This window comes from Paralichthys olivaceus, chromosome 6 (assembly GCF_024713975.1).
Source record: "Paralichthys olivaceus isolate ysfri-2021 chromosome 6, ASM2471397v2, whole genome shotgun sequence".
Lineage (NCBI taxonomy): Eukaryota > Metazoa > Chordata > Actinopteri > Pleuronectiformes > Paralichthyidae > Paralichthys > Paralichthys olivaceus.
In genome coordinates this window covers 20,716,535-20,736,527 of record NC_091098.1, presented here as the reverse complement: position 1 = coordinate 20,736,527, position 19,993 = coordinate 20,716,535, and the positions used below count along the sequence as shown (strand labels likewise).

Sequence of the window (19,993 nt, the reverse complement as noted above, 5' to 3'; positions counted from 1 at the left end):
GCTCACTCCAGGTAAATTGTGAAAGAGGTTTCCAAAGGTCTGGAGACTCTCATCTTCCTACTTGACGTCGCTCTCCCATGTGTTTGCTCAGATCCCTTTTTTTGTTCCATCTCTCTCAGTGGATTGGAGAAAAGCTGCTGTGTTCATTTGTGGGTTTTGCTTAGTACACCTACTGCATGATTACTGAGGTATGACTAAGTGTGAGCGTGGTAAAGTGAAAAATTCTCCGCAGGTCTGAGATGAGAGACCCCCCAGGTTGTGTACAACCCCCACCCTGTCTGTTTATCCTCCTTGGATGGCTTGTTTCCCTCCCAGCAAATCACTACCACGGCTGTCATCTCCTGCGTTTTATGTGTCTGCTGTCAACTCCTAACACGTCCCTCTGTGTTTCCCTTTCTCTTTTATCTACAGATGCCACAGTATCATCACAAAAAGGTAAGACAGCACTCAATCAGTCACCTGTGGTTCCCCTTGGTTTTCAGATGGGTGCAGTGTAGGTGTGTGGCTCCGCGTGTCGGCGTGCGTTCTCAGTTTCTGCTAATGAGATGAATAACATATCATGGCGTTGTTGATGTTGATTTCTTAGTGTTTCCGTTGCAGAACAATCTGTTTGATTACGGAGTCAATCACTCACACCCACTGACACACTAGATTAAATTATCCTGCTAACCCACAATGATAGACAGCCTGCAGTCTGTGCTTATGCGTTGATTTCTGTAAGTCTTACGTTCAGAGTAATCACAGCTCTGTTTAGACTCCTCCACACTTGCATGTGTATGTAAATGTGAGGTTAGGGGGAGGTGATTGTTTTGCAAAGTGAATCTTCAGGGAGAGAAGAGAGGTGTGTGCGTGTGTGTACGTGTGCGTGCATGTTTGTGTTTTGGGGTGGAGATTTTAGGAAAGTAGTACCTGTGGGCTGTTTTGTAAGTTGATGGGGCCAGAGAGTTTAAGCAGCACCAGGGGCGTTGTTCTGAGCGACAGCCTGCAGGTGTGTGACAGAGCATCTCCACTCGCTGCGGTGGAGATACAGTAATGGCAAAGGGGTGTGTCACGCTCTGTGATTGCAAAGAAGAAGAAGCAGACGATCACTCAGGAGAACTCCCCCGCTGATTTTGTTGAAACTTTCTTTGATTCCCCGCTGTGCTCGTAAGAACTTGGGTTTTGTTTTGCACGAGCTCCTACCAGAGCAGAACAGACAGCAGGTAAAAATATTTTCATCGTCATGTAGATGTGTTATAATATGCACAACATTTATATTTCTGTAAAACCCTAAACAGTAGGAGTGTGTCTTTGACAGTTTTCCCCTCACAAGGCTTAAAATCAGTTGAAGCTGCTTATAGATACAGTGAAAGAGACATCGACAGTGTGCATCTGTGCGACAGTATATACTCAGACACGTACACACTGTTGTGAGGAGATGACTGTTTGTCAGATGGACCTATAAAGGTAAGTGATGTGAGCTGCCCTGGCCTCGCTCTCTGATGAATGCTCAACATGAGCAGAGGCTGGCTTGGTGTACATCATCCCTCCATAGCTACACTCGTATATGTTTCTGAATGAGAACGAGATAAAGAAGGTCACGTGACCCGACATGAAGCTGCTCCTTTGTTCGCCTGTACGACTTGTTCCGTCCAATTCGAATCTTGTTTAGGCACGAAACACATTCACTGTTGCTCGCTCCCACACATTGAGGCTGTCAGGGAGAAAAATAACCAGCCGCATTCATTCATACACTATGAGTTATAGATGGCTATGCAGTTCTGACAGTGTCATTGCTACTGAAGAGCCATGGGGCCTTGAGACAAAGATAATGTACATAAACTATGTGTGTGAGTGTCTTCACATCTTTTAAAAGACCGACGCGCAAATGTTTGTGTGCATCTGTGCATGAGTGTGTTTGTGTGTGCATGAGCATGAAAAATAGAGAAAGCAGGACATTTGTGCACACTGCCAATGTCAACACACAATCTGTCAATATGCAACACGGGGGAGGTGGATGTTACACCTGCTTAAAGAGAACATTAGGACCGTACACATATTAGACTGAAGGACAGCGCGTAGTATTTAAGGCCCAGGTAGTACTCCAACTATGGCTGACTAACCTTTACTGCTGTTTCTCTCCAATATCATGATTAATACAGAAGCTCATTATAACGTGACCTTATTCTTTATTCCTCTACTTCTGTGGAACATCCCCACTATCTGCCCCCCCTACCAATACATCCTTTATCCAACACCTTTCCACCCTCTCACACTCCCTCCCCCTCTCCTCTGCCAAACGAAGTATATTTATGGCACCTGCGCTGGAAAAACAGTCACTAGGAGACGTCCCTCTAATTTCATTTTCAAAATGCCAGCAATAAATTTATCAAATGGGCTGAATCGAATTGGAGTCACACGCAGTGCCATCCGTCACGGGCTGTCCCTCAGGGGCCTGTGGGCGTACTTACGCCAGCCAAAAACCTCTGCTGCCAGGAGCAGAAGACTGAGTGAGAGGGGCGTGGGGCCCTGGTGGGAGGGAAACCAGATGAATTTACCGGGGAAATCTGCTGAGACCAAAGATGTGTGTGCATATCTTTATGTGCTTAGATGCATATGTGAAAGCATAAAGTAGCTTATGCATAAATGAAGATGCATATGTGTGCACAGAGGTCGGTGGTAATTCTTCAGCTCATAGGAGCCTCACGCTGGAATCTCAGTAAAGCACTTTGGCTGTCGATGTGCTGGCGTAATAATCGATTGATTGCAACACAAGTCAATTGATTGTTTTGCTCGTTTTTTGCATCTGTAAATCCCTCCCAGTTCAAACACCACTTTGAGCTTTATCCTCTCCCCTGCGTCTGAAACCCAAGGTTCACACGCTCTGTGCCCACCCACTCCCCTCCCATATCCTCCTTCCCCATCCTCCATGCCCGACTTTGGCACCTTTGCTTCGCTCTTTAAATGCCTTTGTCGCTGCTTTGCTCTTGTTTCACCTCTCTGCCCCTTTGCCTATCTTTCCTCCTCCGCTCCGCATTTATCACTGTGCAGGTTAAGCCAGGCGTGAATGAGGGTAAAGCAGCTTAGTACTAACAGGACTAATGAAGTCAGGCCCTGTATTCCTCTGATGGGGATCAGTGGCGCTACTCTGTGAAGCCTGTCAGCGTTTTAATGATTAGATGAAATATTCAGACACCCGCTACGGGAAGAAAAGCACATTGATATGTGGTAATACCCAACTGTGGTCGCTGTGGCGCTGATCCACAAACACTTATGCATGTGCACGCTTTGGTTACACAGACACATACAGTACATGCACATGCTTCCACCCCTCCCCTTCGACACACACACTTTGCAAGGGTGTTGATCTATGACTCCACTGTGGCATCAAGGGTATACACAGCAAAGTGATTGGAATGAAAATGAATGGCAGAGAGATGCAGAGAACAAGCTCTCTCTATTGATTCCCGCTGGAAGGTGGAGAAAAAAGTACGGGAGAGATTTACCCCTCGTGTTGATGAGCGGATTGTAAACAACTCCACACACACACTATTCCAAATGCATGCTCTGATGCAGGATTTCTTTCAGTGCTTCTCACTTCTGCTAAAAAGCTTGACAGGAGATCAATCAAAAGGCCAACATCTCGAAACCTTTTTGAACATTTCAAGATTCATCTCCAATTCATTCTAAATCCTATTAGATTAAGTTCTCCCTCTTGTGTTCCCACGCATGGCAGCTCAGTGCCTACTTGTGCTGGAGTGCGTGTTGTTAGCATGTCACGCGTGTTGTCAGTGGGAGTCGAGGGGGTTCACGTGTTCAGATGCTAAAACTAAGAAGTGGAGTGACGGAGGCAATGGTTGTGTCAACAAGCTGCCTGCTTTTCAGAGTGAAGGGTGAGCATACAAGGCCTTGGCCGCATTTTGCCCCATTAGCCACACATGCTAATTTACCTGTCAACCTACATTGATGCACCGTTACTCCTCTCGTCTTGTCTTTCTGTCTTTCTCTCTCTAGCCATTTCCTCTCTAAAGTTCTTCATGTCCAAATCTCTCCCTCATTACATTTTCCTCAGCATTGTCCTTCCAACTGCTTAATTGGAAACGTTCTGTCCTCACACCAGCACTTTCTCTGTGTCCTGTGAAAAGAGGCTGTTTAGCTCCAGTTGAGGAGACACAGGATTTGAATTAAATGTATGTGCATTTCTGCCAATGTGCAGCTGATGGTCCCAGTTTCTCTTCTAACTTTTGATCTGCAAAGCCTCCCTAAAAGTACAGGGAAACTAATTGAAAGTATAGTTTTATAGGGAAGCACTTTCTTCATATCGAAGAAACCAAAGCCACCATGAAGAGAAATCGACTGTTAGGAAGTTAGTTGTTCACATTTCTTCTTGTGTTACATAAAATTACCTCTGAGTGTTGGAGACTTTATGTCACATATATAATATGTGTTGAGTTTTATATAACAAAGTTTCTGTCGACTACCTGGACAACAATATTCTGATATTGACCCAATTAATAGAAGGTGGAGTAATTCGACCTTAGTTGCGTGATGTGAAATTTGTACATATTATATTTATACACATGCCCTATATTAGATTGTGTGTGTTGTTGACATTTAGAAGTTCGCCTATCAACTGCTCATTGAAATATTAGAAAGAAAAGATTCAAAGGGTATAAAGTAGCATTGTGCGATAAAGTATTTCAATTCTGGTAGGGACATCAGACAAATACAACATAGTGGACATAATGATGAGACATATTTAGACTCTGTAACATGTAAACAAGAATAAAAAAGGAATATTCTATTCTATTATTAAGTCATTTAGAGTAATGTCTTATTCTGTGAATTGTCTGGTTAGGGTTCATGTGTTTGTAAATGTAGTCATTGGGCATAAAGATCCTGTGATCCAGTGCTTGATAGATCAGCTGCAATTGATAAATACTATGGATTATTGTCATGTGTTTAAAGTTGCCTCACTAAACCTCCTCTTAATGACTAGTGATCTGTCCCAGTGCAACACAGACTTGCAAAGGATGCATACAAAAAAAAAGAATTAAACATATCTTTGACCTAAAGACTAAGTAAAGAAAATAAGAGTTTAAGCCATGTTGCATTCAGACATGCATAGTTTAACTATCACAACTGGTAACTGATAATCACAATACTGTAATCCTCATGTGAGATCCTCAGCTATTAACGGCCTCGTAAATCCTGCTCCAAAAATCCTCTCTGACGGTACGGCCACATCAGAGTGTGATTAGTCTGCAGTGGCGTTCGGAGATACAATAATAAACATTAAGTTGAGCACTAGCCAGGGTGTAAATAATGATGTGTGAGGGACCCTGTCTGGTCTGCCTCATGAAAAACGTAATGAAATTAAACCCCATCCTGCTTCCTTGATTCTGTCAATGATTTTACAACCATTGTAACGTATGAGCAGCAGCAGTAGAAGCTATGGCTCTTTTCTACCTTTCTACAGAAGATGCATTTTTTATGATTACGTGACTTTGAGTGCAAATTTAAAACCCTCCGAGTGGCTTTTACAAGTGCATCATTGCCCTCAATTTGTGGCAGCAGCATGAGCTTTTTCACTACTGTACTTATAAAAAATAATTGCTTCAGAAGCAATACATAAAATATTGGTGTGATATTAAGTTATCCTGTGTTTCAATTTCACATTAAAGGAATAAACCAGGATGTGAGCACCTTGTGTACGCCAACTTTATCCTTTTGTAACTTGTAAAATCTTCTTTTAATGGCATTTCCTCGGCTTAGAGAAGCAGAACGATACGCATACATTTTTCATTATTAGTTCATCATCATTTGTTCCAAATGGGCGACTCAAAGATTATTGCTGTAACTTTCACAACTTCAACTACACTTTATGACAGGGTTAGAGTAATTTATTGTTTGTACTACAGATTTGTTTAAGATTTGTCTGAGCCTTTGATAAATTAGACGTGTAATACATGTATTTTTATCAATCAAAGATGTTGACTTAACTGGGTGACTGTAAATATATGGTGGAAATTAATTTTCATTTAATCAAACAATAAATAAACAAAGGAAATGTATACTAAAAATAGAAGTTATAAATGCAGAGGAATGTCACCTTACTTTCTTCAAATCATAATAATGACATGGTGAATAATTCTAATATTGTAATAATGTGCCAACTGCATTCATAGCACTATGTAAGTTTTTAATGACTGTAGACAGTATGATACAGGTGGATCATATGTGTTTTATGTCAGTGTTACATTATGTTTAATTCATGTGATTTTAGAAAATAAAACAGTTTTTTTCTCTTTATTGGCACAAGTGTTAACAATGAGACATCTTCTTTACAATGTAGGAGTAGCATCTCACGATATTCAGTCCCCTGTCCAGTGGATGCCATTGGATGAGGGTCAGTTAGTGTCAATGTTCGACACTGAATTATCACAACAACTTCTGGTCAAACTGCCATGAAATTTATCTCAGTACCCACAGTCCCTGGACAAGGACAATGTTTTCACTCAGTCAGTAAAACAGTTGAATGATCTACTGGATGGATTAGTTCAACAAGCTTGTTTCCAAGATGAACAGTTTATAACAGCTTTTGTTTTCCCTTGATTTTTTTTGAGTGAAACATCAATGTTGATTAGATTAATTGGCATAAATATTGGTTTGGTGATCTTTGACTTTTCATCTTATTACCAGGTCGAATCAGAAATATGATTACCTCCACCAGTGAGGTCATGTTTCATCTGTGTTTGTTTGTGACTCTACACAAACTACTGAACGGGTACTTTCTAGTTGATTTGATTAATTTGTTTTACACTCCATCATTCCCGAGTATAGGTTAGGTTTAGTTCTAATTAGCAAATTTCAGCATTTTACCATAATAAAGTAGCATGTTGAACATGGTTGACACGTGTTAACATTAAGCTCAAAGCATCATCACAGCTCTGCCTCAATACAACGTCACTGAGCTGCTCATTTTTCTGTAGATAGTCAAACATGTTATTTTATCTGCCACCATCAATTTCTAGTTTCCTTCTTCCGTCACTATAGTTTTAGGATCGGCGTAAAAATCATGTCTTTAATTGAATGCATTTGAATTACATGCTCAGAAACTGCTCAAAGGCCTGTGTGTGCTGCAGTAGGAGGAAATTCCTTTTGATTCCTATATGCAGCAGTGAAGACTGAATAAGTAGTGGGAACATGCCATTGTTTGTGTTCTGCTGAGTCTCAGAATCCCTGCAATGAGAAGCATGATTACTTTGACCTTTCTTTTTGTTAAAATCAGCTGGGTGTGCTTTGCAGGGTCATTATAGACATCATCTTGTCTATATCGTCTCCCTCAGGCCAGCTAATAAGGTCCAGCATGTATCGAATTTAAATGCCAACAGAAGACTCTGTAGGTTTCAGTGCGAACTCCCCAATGAGCACAACTGAAGTCTCTGTGACAGGACCAGTGAAAAGAGACACAGGTTGTGAACCGTAGTACCTGCACATGAAACAAGGTTTGTGTGTGTGTGTGTGTCTGTGTGTGTGTGTGCCTGTGTGAAAGGCTGTTTGTTATTTGCCCACAGGAGGCTGATAATGTGTTTTGTTTGCCAGGCTAAACCTTGCAACATGTCCAAATGAGTGTTAGCCAGAGATAAAGATAAAGACAAAACCACACAAAGAGCGCCTCTGCAGACCCACATCTTAGACTCATTAGGGCATTGAAACATTTCTCAGGGAAAGACCGAGCAGATAACAGCGGAGACAAGTCAAGCCAAAAGAATGGAGATGGAGGTAAACCAATGATCACTCTCTCTTACAGAATCCTGTTCTTTAGCCACCACTGCCAATTAGATAGAAGAACAGACTGTTCCCTTGATGGATGAACTTAATTTAATATTGCCTGCTCTGCTCAGTAGGGTGCAACACTGATTGCACTGGTGGATTGAGATTTCAGGCCATCCATGCAGGCGCTGTGGTGTAATTGACTATGTAGAGATAGACGGCAGCTTATCATAACTGTCCTCTCTTTGGTAGAGCAGCTCCATTGAAAAGGTGAATCATCTTCGTACCTGATGGTGTGTGGCAGGTATCTGGAAGATTATACTGCGGTTCCCTGGAGATGCTTTTGTTGCTGTGTGTGTGGTGTCACCGAGGAACAGGGCTGCAGTAATCCCACGGAGCGAATACCCGGTTCAACAACATGTTATTGTCACAAGACCATGTGCTCCGTGTCACTGAGATGATTCATACGTCTTTGTCTGTTTACTGACAATACGTCGCAGTTGGGCTTGAAGACCTACAGGGCTCCCATTGCCAATGAAGCGGGTGGCATATTGCTCCCAGTAGGAGCGCTCCTGTGTAGGCCTCCTTAGCAGAGGGATTTGGCCAGATTTGATTAGCTCAGCAAGGTGAAACAGAGGGATACAGATGGGGAGTGGAAGATAGAGCACATCAATCTCTGCTCAGTACACACTCACCTGAGAAACCTGAGAAAGAGCCGCTGAGAACCGTGCTGTGTCTCGTTTGTGCTCCGGTGCACAATGTGAACCATTAAAACATGAAACATCTACCAAAACCTCTTTGTCATTGGATTTCACATTTTTCTTTTGAGATAGTTTTGCTCTTTTTCACACTTTTGGATTTTTTTCATTTCTCTGTTTAATAATCGCTGTATTATTCTGAACGAGGACATGTGAATATTCATTCAAACGCCCATAACGAGATAAACACATCTCCCGACTCCACAGTCACACTAATTAAGCAGGCTTTTCCCCTCTGCAGTGCTGCGCTCTCAAACCTCATCAGCTGCTCAAAGGCATGTCACCACAGTTATGGCAGATGGGTATTCTGAAGGCAAAAATAAACAAGTAAGTTGAGATGGTTAAAGAAACAGTCAAACAGGAAAGAAAGTGGAGCCAGTTTCTTTGACAGACTGCTGCATTCTTTGCTTAGGCTAGTTCATTTCTGTCTGAGCAATGGATCTAATCCAAGAGTGTATTACCAAACTTTACATGCAAAGTCTTTTCCTTTTCTCACACCAAAAGGCGCCAAGAAAATGAATCAGGGGTCTGGACAAACTGGCACCACTCACATGAGCGCAGTGGGAAGAAGTTTTCAAATACAGAAGTCGTGTCTTTCCTTCAGCTCATTGCCAATGTTTTTGTTTTTCCAGACTTTCTCCACAACTATTCTATTTTCTTTTTACCATTCATACAGTCATATATATTTTACAGTGCAATCAAATGCATATTCACTAGCAACTCATTATGTTAGTGCCATCTGTCCTTTGGGCTCATGAAATACAATTCATTTCTGGTAGATTGGATGAGAGACAGCTACTTTCATATTTTCACCTGTTCCAAACATCCTTCAATCTCCAGGGTTCATCTTTCTCTCTGCTTAAAAACCAAACAAATAATGTCTCCAGAGTCTCCATTGAGGATTTAAGAGAGGGCAACAACACACTGCATCATAACAACACAGAGGAGCTTGAAGGAAGATTACAGCAAAGGGTGAAAGTTTTAACAAGAGGAGACAGAAGAATCTAAAATGAAATTACATTATAATAGGTTACAAATATGTGGATACGAGTGAGAGGAGAGGATGATTAGGGCAATAACCAGGTCGGTTTTGAGGATTTTCCTCTGCTGCCTCGATGCCCTGATGGGATCATGGATTACATGTTAGGAAATGATATGATAAAAAATTTGCTAAATAATCAGTCAAGTGCATAAACTCAGATCACAGATTGATTAAAAATATTTCTTAATTTATTCATTTGACGTTATGCATGCATACCTTACTTAGCCTTTGCGGCTCCACTGAGAAAACTAAAGCCCTTCGGTCACCGTCCCATTGTGCTCACACCCCCTCAACCCCTAGTCTTGTGCTACTTTAAAGAACAACTTTATATCCTCAGCAGAAATCAGGATAACAAAATACTGGCCAATTTACACAAGTTTGTAGTCAGTCCGTTTACCCTGGAGAGGATATGGCACCTCAGAAGTGAGGTAGGCCCGGATGGATTATTCTCGGCTAATTCCAAGCACAACTCGAGCTCGCAGCCATCAATAATTCATGTGGAAGTCTTTGAACAGTAAACACTGCTTAGCCCATTAACAAACCAGACTGGCACTCTGCCATTATGGCAAAAGTACAGTACACAACTTAAGTCCACATGCAGAGGGTCTGTAGTCACCACAGAAAAAAAGCTCTGTATGGAAATCAAAAACTCATTAGAGCAAGTGGAATTATCCCCAGACCATAACCGGTACTACCTGGTGCAACATTAGCATGGCATTGATGCTAAAGATGACAGTGAAGGAGGCAATTAGAGTGACAGCTGCTGCTGGGATGTGTTGAGTTTTGTGGATTGATCTCCTCCGTCAGCTTTGTTTCTGTGCACTTCAGACATCCTGGAGACTTGTGCTCTCATTCAGTCAGTAAATGCACGCAGCTCAAATGCTAAAAAGGATCACACTCCCTCTGTATGGTTCATTTTTGCTCGTTTTCTCTTCCCTATTTCAGTTGACTTTCCCTCCCGTTTACACTCCGCCAATTTTTCCTTTGCTCGCATTTCATGTATTTATTCCAAGCTCTTGTTTTTTTTTTCATACGGAGGTGATGGGGATTTGCCGGGTGTGCGTCGTGTTTATGTAGCTTTTAGCAATTCCCCCGTCCTCAACGCTGTAATTCCTGGCAAGCAATGCAAGATAGGGAGTGGTCTGTTCCTCTGTCTGTCTTGGATGCACATTAGATAAAAGAGGAGGTTCATGTACTGCACTTCCACCAGTGGCATCACGTCTGTCTTTATTCTCCTCTCTTTCTTGCTCCTCTTTCTCTCATCTTGCAAGTTGCAAAGCTCTGGAGATGGTTTACTCGGTACAAACAGCATCTGTCCGTGAGAATAATAACATCTATAATCATTCCCCAGAGAGTCAAAAGAGGAAAACAGATTCTTTTTTCCCTTTTTTTTTTTAAACTTTGCAAGTTGATGTTTCAGATGCATGATTTTAAGTCACAGCACTCTGGATTTTCTGTCACACTATAACTAACTAAAATGGCAGATTAGCCCTAGTATGATGTTTTTTAAATATCTTTTGAAGCATCCAGTTTACCAGATGGGATTTCATGTGGAGTTGCACAAAACAGAGAAAAATCGTCGTTTTTACGAAGATTAAAATATTTTGGGTTCTGATACTTCTCCTTCCACCCCTGCCTGAATGTGTTAACTTCTCCCATTGAAGAAGTAACTTGTCTTTCCAACATCATACGTGGGGAAAATATATTCACATGGGACTTTCATGACACGTCTTCAGGCATATGGATTTATGTCTCAGTGCAGAAAGAAGTGTGATGGAAAGAGTTGCATGGATTCCCAGGTGGATTAAATACTTACTTTGTACATGCATATAGCCGAGCTGGTGCATACTAATCTGTGTACGTCTGTGTGGATGTACGTGAACTGTATGTGCACACGTACATGTGTGTGAATGAAAGTCATTACTCCTGTTGCAGCTCACTCCATTAGTGGGTAAGTGTTCCTGCGCTCCACTGCTAGCCAGAGGAGACCAATTAAAGCTATCGGGCAGCGTCGGTGGAGCCAGGCAGCTCTGAGGGCCCGCAGAGCTGGAGAACAGAGAGTTTAGACTGGCTCCATCCTCCTCCAGCTCTCTCCTGCCTGCAGACACAGTGTAGTAATTACGGGTACTCTGCTTACAGTTGTTGCATCTGCCTTTTTCTTTGTTTCATATCATTGTACTAATAAATATTAGAATTTACAATCACAAGCAGCTCGATCGGAGTATACAGTGGGTGGAAGGCCAGGTCAGTCTACTACAGAGTGAAAGTATTCATAGTTATTTTTAATGGCACTATAGAATCCCACTCTTTGGCCTTTAGGACATTAGCTCCCACATGATAATGTGTGTTGTACAGACTAGTGTGTAAAAAAATATATTTTCAGTTCTACCAAAGCTGAAAATATTTGTTTAAGCGTAAATCATGAGTTACAGTTAGATCAATAAATAATTCAGAGTCTTAATAATTAAAGTGAAACTAAACTTAAATCGTTCTATGGACAAACCCCCATTTTTGAGAGAGAAGAAAACTAAATCATTTAAGAAAAGTCATCATTCAATGCTATGAATACTTTTTTTAAATTCCCATTTCACTAGTTGAAATGCAGACAGGAGCTGGAGAGATCGGACTCAGTTTGAGGCCTTCCCAGCGGGTGTTATTATTGTTTGGTTTTCCTGCAGCCTTCTACACTAATGCTCCTCTCGTCAGTGATGCTCGACCATGCTTCGGGACTTTATTATAGCACGGAGGCCGGAGATGTCGTACCCTGTTACAAAATAAGGCACCAAATGTGATCTTCCTCTTTCCCTCTCCACCCCTCCTTACCCCCTCCCCTGCCCTCGGGATCACTGCCATGGAAATGGAGCTCGTTCCGTAGTGCCTACTCAGGAGGTAATAACTTGCTGTTCAGGCTCAGATAAAGAGCTCCATTCATTAAAGTGGCTGCTCTCTTTCTCCACACGAGTGACACCTATCCCCCGGGAGAGCAGCGGTGAACTACAGGGTTGAAACCACAGGCGCAGCGCTGATTGCCTCCCTCTGAGCTATTTGGTGGCAAAGCCTATAACACCCTGCACAGGCTCCCTGAGCCTCATTCTCCATCTGTTCTTCATTTCTTTAACAGGGAATCCCTAATCTTTTTTTAACTTCATCCTCCGCTCCCCTGCCTACGTTATAATACACTAACTCATTGCCTCCATTGTCCCGTTCGACTGCACATCGCCGTCTGCTGACCTAATCACATCTCCACACTTTTTCCCCCACGTCACATTGGTGGTTTCTCCCTCACTCGCTTTGACTTTCTCTTCCCCATGCTCATCTCCATCACCAGCTTTGATCGTTTCTATTTTTCTTTATCAACCATTTCCCGGCTCGGTCTCTCACTCTGCCTTTTCAGCGTGTCTGTGAGGTCCCAGAGCGCTGGGAGTCGCTGATGCGTGCACCGGTCAGCGGTACTCATGGGTAATGTGTAGATCATTCATTCTCTGGACAGGTATGTAATGGAGGCAGGACGGAGGGGAGAGAGGGGACAGCAGGAGATCTCAGGAGGTATGAGAATCAATTTCATCGGGAATCATTGGAGCAAAGAAGTAGAACCTCGCTCTCTCTTTGAGCCTTTCTCTGTCTCTCTGTCTTCATTTCCCCACTCTGCTATCTCATTTCTCTTTGACTGCTCTCACTGATCAGCTCACATGACACTCTAGCATTACAGTAGCCGAGCAGCAGGATAAATCCCAACACAAATTAGAACACTGAAGCTGTTATTTAAGTCAATCGCTTCTCTTGGCTCCAGTAAAAAATTATAGTCCTGAGTTCAGAGCTGCAGAACAAAGGAGACTCACTACCTTTCTCCTTATACCACCATTCCTCTCTGGGTCCAGCAGTGCAGTGTGGTAGAGAGAGCTAGACACACAGAGAGAGAGAGAGAAAATCCCCAGCGATTGAAAGGCCTGCTCAGTCGTGCATTGAGACAAACAGCACTGACATCCATGCTGGCTCTTTCAGTCACCTGTGAAATAAAGCTTTGGTTAAAACAGCCCAACATGCATGCGCTTGTTATCTGCAGCAAAGACGTGCATGCTAATGTCTTTTAATGGCATGACCATCCAGCGCAGGTTCCACTTCATAAACTGAAATGAATGAGCACTGGCGGACTAACACACACCATTTGACCTGGCACACTGGAGGAAACGATGATGTGGGAGACAAGGAAAATTGCTCATCAATCACGACCACGGATGGTCAGACGCTCTCGTCTTGTCGTGGTAATGTTCAGTGAATTGATTGTGGAATGATGAGGTGGAGTAAAATGCTGCGTCTCTCGCATTTATAGCACACTGAACATTTTTTTTAAATTTATGATGGCCATAAAAGGTTTGCACAGATGTTAATGTTTCTACACAGCCTCTACCACAGAGTGTCAACTCTTTATCTTTATTACTCTTTATTATCTCTTATTTTGGAAAGCAGACAGTGATGGAGTGCAAAGACTGAGCGCGAGAGAATTAGAAAGAGTGAGATGGAGAGAAAGATTAAAGTGAGTGAAAGACACGGAGAGCCGAGGGTGGTTCTGCGTAGTGGGTTTTCCACTCTACCAGTACAGAAATGATGCATAGCTCCACAGTATGCCCTTTAATTGGTGCTATTAATATCAGTTAAAGTTTTAATACCTATTTATTAAAACTTTAGCTTATTTCTGTGGCCTAATGTGAATAGAATTATGAATCTCAACGGCTGTACTCTATAAAAAGCCCAAGACATAAATTATTAATGCTCGACCACTTCATCTGCAAGATCTCACTCCTACAGGATTTGTTAAAAAGGAAATAGCCCATAGGTCTAATATTAGGACACATTTTCAACATTAAAATACTTTGCATACAAGTTCCTTGAATAATTTTCTTAAAACATGTGACCTACGCCTTGCTAAAAAAGTTTTTGAAGCGCTTTGAACCTACTCATCATTAGCTTGAGTAACTTGGCAGGAGATTTCTTTTCTAAATTGGTCATGTGTAAAATGTAAACAGAGTGGAGGCCGACAGAGAGAAAGAGAGAGGGAGAGAGAGAGAGGAATCTTTACATACACGGCAGCCTAATTTGTCTGTTTGTATCATTAAAGTCTTTCCTCTGTCAGATAATCTGTGAAAGGCCGTCGCACTTATCTGCTAAAAAATGGAAGAAATGAACAGATAAACATTTTAGGAAGAAGCACATCCAGTCATCCCCTGTTATTAGAATTAATTATGGCTCTCTAAGATTAGAAACTTTCTGCTCTGACACTGAGTTGTTTATACTTTGAACTGCACAGAAAGTTTTTGAAATATATTCTGTGGCAAAGAGAAGCACTACCTTCACTGGAGAAGGGGAGGTTCAAGGAGGAAGATACACAGCAGAGCAAATATCAGTGAGGCCGTTTGTCAACAACACAGTGGGATGTGTTGCATTAGCATGACGAGGGAAGATGGATCGTTGTGCTGCCGTCCACCTGCAGATATAACGGTGCCTGTATGGACCATATATGTCTTTTATGAAAAAGAAAAGTCAAAGTCTAACATTTATACCAGAATTTAATCATGTTCACGTCATCTACAAATGAAGCTAAAATATCCTGTATACAAACACTGCGATCGTTAGTTTGGACCCTGTGTCTGTGCAGTAGCGTTCGACTGACGGAGCTGCAGTAGCGTGCACTTTCAACCAATATCGAGTCAGTCTCAGATGTCAACGATGAAGTTTCAGCTCAGCTTTTGTAGCATCACATTACTAATAATTATGATCCAATGATTAAAACCAAACTTATTGGTAAAATGAGCAGTTGGACGTACATCAGTGGGATAAGACTGACCTAAAATTACAGAAACCAATTCAGTTCATGTCCCAACCACTAACATGGAGAGAGTAGGATAAATGACCTGTTTTGCAGCCAATTGAGGCACTTTGGCTTCACTTTCAGGGAGCAGTCATGTTTTCCATCTTTATATACACACTATGTTTAATCTGTATTTGCGTCCCCATTCACAGTCATTCACCTTTAATGGGTCTAACACTACTCTTACTGTATAATGTATTTAACTGACTTGCCTGGTTAAACTTGCAGGCACAGTGGCACTTGCATCTCCCTCCTCCACGCTCTACTTCCTCCCCTCTTTTTCTCTCGTCTCCACGACCAACCCTCGGTATTCCATTTCATTACTTCCCCTCATAGTGGTCCCCGTATACCTCCATCTCCACCTCATGGTTTCAGCTGGAGTGTGTGAAATGAAGCTTGTATAATTAAATATTAACAGCTTGCTGATGAGGGGATTGAGAGCGAGGGTGGGAAGAGGAGCTCACCACCGAGTCCTCTGCCCTACTTCTTACTGTTAATGTCCACTGGGAATTATTCACATACCAGCTAACCTGCACTGGCACCCAGGCAGGCACAGGGTGAGCGGTGAGCTGTGTCAGAGTGGCAGTGTGTGAGCCAGGGTCAATCAACATTAATAGAGATCCTATTGGGGAAATGGAGTTCCAGGCTTGAGGGAAGCTTTCATTATTCATTTTCCTGTTAGATGCTGTTATTTTCTGTTTGAATCAGAGTGTCTTCAGCGTAAAGTTTTAGCTATAGTGCAAATAGAAATTGAATGGATAATTGTCAACACGCCAGTCTCTCCACAGAGCAGATTAGACAGAGCTGAATATATTATTTGATTCCGAAGTGAATCAGATAGCTCATGAGACGTTTTTGTGCTCATCACACACACATATCTGCATTATTAATCCTTTATAACATGCTCATAAAAAACGTGGAGTCCAAACTTTCACCCAGAACACAGTGTTTGATGTTGGCAGTCATAAATAACGCTGGATCCCCTCGTCATTATCGTATTTGTCTTCAGCTGACTCACAGCTTAACATGAACTAATAGCAGAGGAAAATGTGTAAACCCTCCTAAGGGACGATACTTGTTCCAGTTCTGGTGTTTGTTGAGGCATTAACATACGCAAGTCTTCATAATCTCAACAATTAGACTTGATTAAACCAGGGTTTATGCAGTATCTGAGCAGCACGAGTGCATTGGCATAATGTGCTGTGGTCTCTGATTTCACTGAGCATCATTATGTGCAACAAGGATGAGATTTCAGTCATGGGCCCCTCATCATACCGTGAAGCGTTGAAAGAAATGGTGAACCAGAGGCAGTGTCGTGCTTGCTGTTTGAGCGTTAGTGTTGCGTAGTGTGCGCTTGAGCTCCCTCTGGTACTCTGATCGAGTCGGGCTATTAGAGACCTCTGTGGTCACACCTCTTAGAGTGGAGTCTGTCTCTGCGAGTGTGTCAGTGCCTTGCTCTGTGCATGCATGCATCAGGCTTGTCTTTTAAAAGTGGACATGGGCAACGTTCACGCCACTGTCCCTTAATTTCCCTGTGAGAGATATCCATGTTCGGAGCAAAACACATCACGCAGCTCAAGGAGGCCGTAAAGCAATTAGGGCTCTTTGCTGCCCCTGCCGTGTCAGCTCCAGTAAATAAAGCTCCCCGCTGCCCCAGGCGAGCTATGACGGGAGAAAACACAGAGCAGACTTCAACTCCAGCCTCTCCTGCAATTCAAAGGGTTGAACTGCCAGTAACCTTCTCCTCCCTTCCACTCCTGCTCAGCTGAATCACCCAGCGGAGACATGGGTATTGGCTGTGTGTGTTTGTCTCAAGTTTGTGATCTTCCATCCCAAAGTGACCACCCAGTGAAGCTAATGGTTCCATTGCTTTTTGCGCCTCCAGCTGTGTGAGGAGGTTAGAAAAGCCAGTATACACAACATCTATGGCACAACAAACCTTTGCTTCACCATCTTTATTCTCATAGCTTTTATATTTCTTCACTCAGTTAGGCTTAAGTGAATCACTGGACCTTTGTTTTCACATCCAATTTTGCTGCCGGAGTGGACGTCAACATAACGAGACCCAAACCCAATCAGAGATCAATCCACCAATAACGACAGATGACTTTTTCCCCATCTCTCATGTGCTGCCCCTGGGTGATTACTATTTATCTTACCAGACAGACCTGCCTGCCAGCCACACACACACACACACACACACACACACACACACACACACACACACACATACACACACACACACACACGCACAGCACAGCAAGTAATTATCCCGCCCTGTGGTTTTCCTGGAGGGCCACAAACTCGCCCCAACCTTGAAACTTAAAATAACTGATGAAAGTTCTCTGCGTGCCACCAATGATTTGTGCCCCTTTGGAGTTTTAAATTCCAAATGTGTTCATTATTTGGTTTTGAAACGCTTCCCTGCACCTCAGAGGAGGCATTTGTTATCTATAGTCTGAGGGACAAAGTGGAGCCACGGAGGGAGAGAACACAGGGAGAGAGAAATTAGCAATGAAAGAGAAGAGTAGATGATTTCCCCAGCTATCACTCTGGCTTTAAAGAGTAAACATAATAATAGTGCTCACCTGTTGGTGTGGGGAGGGGGCTTTGTGGAGGACCCCAGTCGCGCTGACTACAGGACGCACATCTTCAAATCCCTGCTTTGTTACTGTCTTCAGTGTTTGGAAGGGGAAACGTCACACCACTCCTATTAGCACTAATACAACAACTACCAGGAATCCTCATCAGCATCATTATTATTATCACAACAGCTTTCAATGCATATTAAGTGACTTTCACAGACCTACACAAAAATAGAAGAGATTTTACTAACAGGAAAAAAAATAAAATAAAAATGAGATGGCAACTTGGGCAAGGTACCATTAGAGTAAAACACGAAAAGACACTTCAAGGACTATTAAGTAAAGATGAAAAAAAGGGTTTTAAAAAAGTATACTGACCGATCCCATTGGGAAGGCCATTCCAAATACAAGAACAAGTCATGTAAAATCTATTTTACCTTATCTTATTTATAGATGTATTTCGTACAGATGTTCATGTTAGAATTGCTGTCATAGAGTGTGTATGCTGATGCCAGGGCTTTAGAAGTGTTTTTGCATGTGTGTTCAATAGCAATATGACTTGTTTGGTGTTGTTGATAATGTGATTCTGCTAATGACAGTGGTAATTGCAGTGGGAGAAAGAGGACCGACCTGTTTGTTGCTGAGCTTGTAAAAGAATGGCTGAACACGCACCTGCCATCTCTAGAGATACTCATTAAAGAGGAGAGATGCCAAGGCCCAACATATCAGATCCTCTTGCGTATCCACAGCGGAACCTTTACACAGTGTAGTTACATGCAACCAAAACAAGCACACACACTCGAACGCACAAACAGTATCCATCTCCTAATTCTAATCTCTGTCTGTCTATATTTTGACGTGTTTGACGATGTCGATCACATCAAAAGCAAATTCACAACAAAGGATTAATTTACGACAGCGGATTCTCCAGTTCTGAATCGGGCTTCGAATGAACTTTGGACCAACGGGTGAACAGTTCTTTGCGCAGCAGCGGTGGTGCAGCTTCTGGGCTCTGTGCACTCAGTCCTGCACCTGCTTTACTTGCCCTGGCCCAATTACTGCAGGTCACTTTGACAGTGTCAGAAAGAAAGCTGCAACCAGCTTCACCACAGGCAAAGCAAGAGGCCCATCTCAAATGAGCAGGTTCACAACGAGCACTGCATCAGTCTTTGATTATCACAATTTAATTTGATTCTAATTTGACTTTTTGTTATTTTTTTTCTTTTGGCAAGAAACCCCTGAAGCATTTCTCTCTCACTCAGCGAGAGTAAACAACGGAATTCCAGTTAAAGTGTGAAATTACAACCTACACACTCTCCTCCTATTCAACTTAAAACCAGGGCACAAGCTAATACCGTAGAGTACTGACTCACCTTATTATCATTAGCTATTTTAGGAAACTTCCTTGAATTTATACTGATTGAAAAAGGAGAGAGGGAAAAAAAGTGTGCATGTCTGAGTTAGTCTATGGTCCTGCCCTCGTGGGCACTCGTGTAGATTGATATTGGCAGATCAAAGCACGCTGAGTGGATAGTGTGCAAAGAGAGGAATAAGTACTTGCTCAGTGCACACATACTCTATATACCCATAACAGCTCACACCTTCAGTCACAATTAGATTTCATTTGCATGTGGCTTGTTTAATTTGTGTTCAGTCCTAAAGCTGCATGAAAGCAATGGCTTGTAAAGTCCATCCTCTTTTTACAGCATCTCTTATCAACTCTATCTTACTGAAAGTCACTTCTATACATGAGCTGAGAGTCTAATCAAGCATCATACAAGCATCATGTGCACTGGTGTGTGATGCTTTTATAAAGGTATATGTGTGTGTGTGTGTGTGTGTGTGCGTGCTCTTTCATGAGTGAATGACAGGAGAGCGTATGAATAGAAAGAGGATTTTAAACTTTGAACCACTGCAGCTAATTGGTCTGCCAATTCTTCTGACCTCCTGCTGCTCCTGTGCTTTTCCACAATAACTCCTTTAACAC

At 42.4% G+C, this 19,993-nt stretch overlaps 1 protein-coding gene across 2 annotated transcripts in view; it reads left to right on the top strand.

The window, feature by feature from the left end:
• Window positions 1-19,993, top strand: part of LOC109635298 (cadherin-4-like) — a 212,267-nt gene that overhangs the window by 95,635 nt on the left and 96,639 nt on the right. The window contains exon 3 of one of the 2 annotated variants that reach the window (XM_020096409.2): window positions 412-435. The exons of the other annotated variant lie outside the window; for it this stretch is intronic. Within the exon in view, the coding sequence (XP_019951968.2) occupies window positions 412-435 (24 nt within the window). The remainder of the gene's footprint in view (window positions 1-411; window positions 436-19,993) is intronic. 2 annotated transcript variants of the gene reach the window in all.